This window comes from Aplysia californica, unplaced genomic scaffold, assembly GCF_000002075.1.
Source record: "Aplysia californica isolate F4 #8 unplaced genomic scaffold, AplCal3.0 scaffold00027, whole genome shotgun sequence".
Taxonomy (NCBI): domain Eukaryota; kingdom Metazoa; phylum Mollusca; class Gastropoda; order Aplysiida; family Aplysiidae; genus Aplysia; species Aplysia californica.
In genome coordinates this window covers 1,402,191-1,404,415 of record NW_004797297.1, presented here as the reverse complement: position 1 = coordinate 1,404,415, position 2,225 = coordinate 1,402,191, and the positions used below count along the sequence as shown (strand labels likewise).

The window sequence follows — 2,225 nt, the reverse complement described above, 5'->3', positions numbered from 1 at the left end:
ATCATCATCATCATCATCATCATCATCATCATCATCATCATCATCATCATCATAATCATCAATAGCAACAAAATAAAAAAGGAGGAGAGCCAGGGGTTATAAATTATGTTTGATACGGGAAAAGGACAAATCATACCAGAGCTCCCAGCAACCGCCCACTTTCATCAACCAACCAATAGCCGAGCAAACAGCGCAAAATCACTCACCTCCTGAGCTGTGGTGACAGCGCCCTGTGTACCCTTACATGGGTCAGCCCTCTGTGACTTTCTGCTATCTCGGCATTCCCGGGGATTCATGGTGTCTGAAACACACGGTAGCACAACGACTGTCTTTGAGCGCACAGGAACTGTCACAACTACAGACTTCAACAAAAGTTAAGAACCACTTTGACAGACAGTCCTAATTTTAAAAAATATCAACAACAAAAAAAAAAACACAGCAAAGATTGTTTCAAAATTTTGCTCTGAAGGTGTTAATGGGTTACCAACACGCACTGCAAGCAAAGCCTCCTAAAGGACTAAAACCACCACGTGCAGCATGGAAATCCTCTTGGAATTTTAGCCAAATTTGCTGTTTTCTATCGGCTTGTTTGCGACACCATGGACTTTCCTCAGTTAAAAATTTTGGTGCACGTCACAAACGGACGTACGATCTCGAACTGTGCTCACTTTGGTCGCAATTTAAGCCACCGTTTGCGCAAAATCCGGTATCGCATCAACAAACATACCACCAAGACGAAAGCTGAGAGATTTTGATTCGTGTCAGAGCTATGGCATGGCTAGAGGATGGAGTTGGATCCCCAGAAGTTGCCAGAAGGCTTTTAGTGTCATACTCTGTCATTGTCCGCCTGAAGCAGCACCCTCAGGCCACTGGGTCAGTCCAAAAACGCCCACGTGCAGGTCGACCCAAGAAGACCACTAAGAGAGTTTGCAAGTGGTCCCTAACTTTTGTTGAAGTCTGTATATATATAATTATTATTATGTAAAACTTCTGAACGTTCTGAATTTTAACTAGATCTCTAGGTCTACTTTTAAAGCCTTTTATCAACGTAGGCCTACATTTTACAGTAATTAACCGATCAGTTTAAAACAATGTGCTGTAAGATAAATGCCTTTCAATATTTCAAATAGGCCTAGAGTCTTCTCTTCTTCTTCGTGTGTCAGGTCTGGAGCAGACCTTGACGATCAGGGTACCCCATTCTTTCCTGCTGTATTGTTCGTCTTCTTGATCAGCTCGGTTTTTCTCTTTTTGTTATTCGTTGCAAAGTTGTTCAAGTTCAAGCCATCTTGTTCTTTGTCTTCCTCTGCTCTCTCTAGATATCTTTCAACACAGCAGCAAACAGCTCAAATATTATGATATTAATTAAGGCGAAGGTAGATCTAGATTTAGATATCATGAGTGATGGCGAGAGCTGGTTTTCAGATGCAGTGGTGCCCCCACGGTTGCCCCAACCACGGGATAGAAGAAGAAAAAAGAAGAAGATCTAGATATATCTAGATCTACTTTGCTTCGGCCACTCTTTCCCGCCAATCTAATCTAAACTCAGCCATTCAGACCACACCCCCCCCCCCTTTTTCCGCCCAACCCCAACCTCTTCCATCTCCTTTTATTTTCTATACTGTTTCTTTGTGGTCGTTGTTTACGGAATTCCTTCCCAAATAAGCAACCCCCTCCCACCCCCCCACCCCAACCTACTAAAAAAGGAAACTACGAATAACGTAACAACAATAACAATTAATAACAGCTACAATACCACAACAGTAGCAGCTTCAACAAAAGACACCAAAACAAATAAACACTCCCCGCCCCCTACCCCCCCCTCCAATTCACCAAACTGAAAAAGGGAAAGTTATCGAAGGGTACGGTAAGCTATATCAAATCTAGAAGTCTAGATCTAGTTAGGCTAGGTTATTACAAATCAATCTCGCATGTTCATTAAAAAAAACCCCAAACGAATTCTAAAATACCTGTTGTGTCCTGTAGGACTTTCAGATCTTCTTAGAAAAGAGTCATAAGGTTCAAATAAGGCCGTAGCCAAGGAAGGAGATCTTACGTCATACATTGGAGCGGAAACATACGTCTGGGTGTACATTACTGAATTTTGTAAAAGTGTGTTGCCTCTTTTGTCGGTGCGCATGATATGGATTGGTGCGTGCGGTTATTAAAACTGCACGGGAAGAGAGAGAGAGAGAGAGAGAGAGAGAGAGAGAAAAAAGAAAAGAAGA

The 2,225-nt window shown here is 42.3% G+C and overlaps 1 protein-coding gene across 2 annotated transcripts in view; it reads right to left on the bottom strand.

Moving 5' to 3' along the window:
• Positions 1-2,225, bottom strand: part of LOC101852223 — a gene marked incomplete in the record, with an annotated part of 13,361 nt that overhangs the window by 6,479 nt on the left and 4,657 nt on the right. Inside the window, 2 exon segments of one of the 2 annotated variants that reach the window (XM_005091230.3) lie at positions 207-301; positions 1,968-2,071. In XM_005091230.3, the coding sequence (XP_005091287.2) occupies positions 207-296 (90 nt within the window). 2 annotated transcript variants of the gene reach the window in all.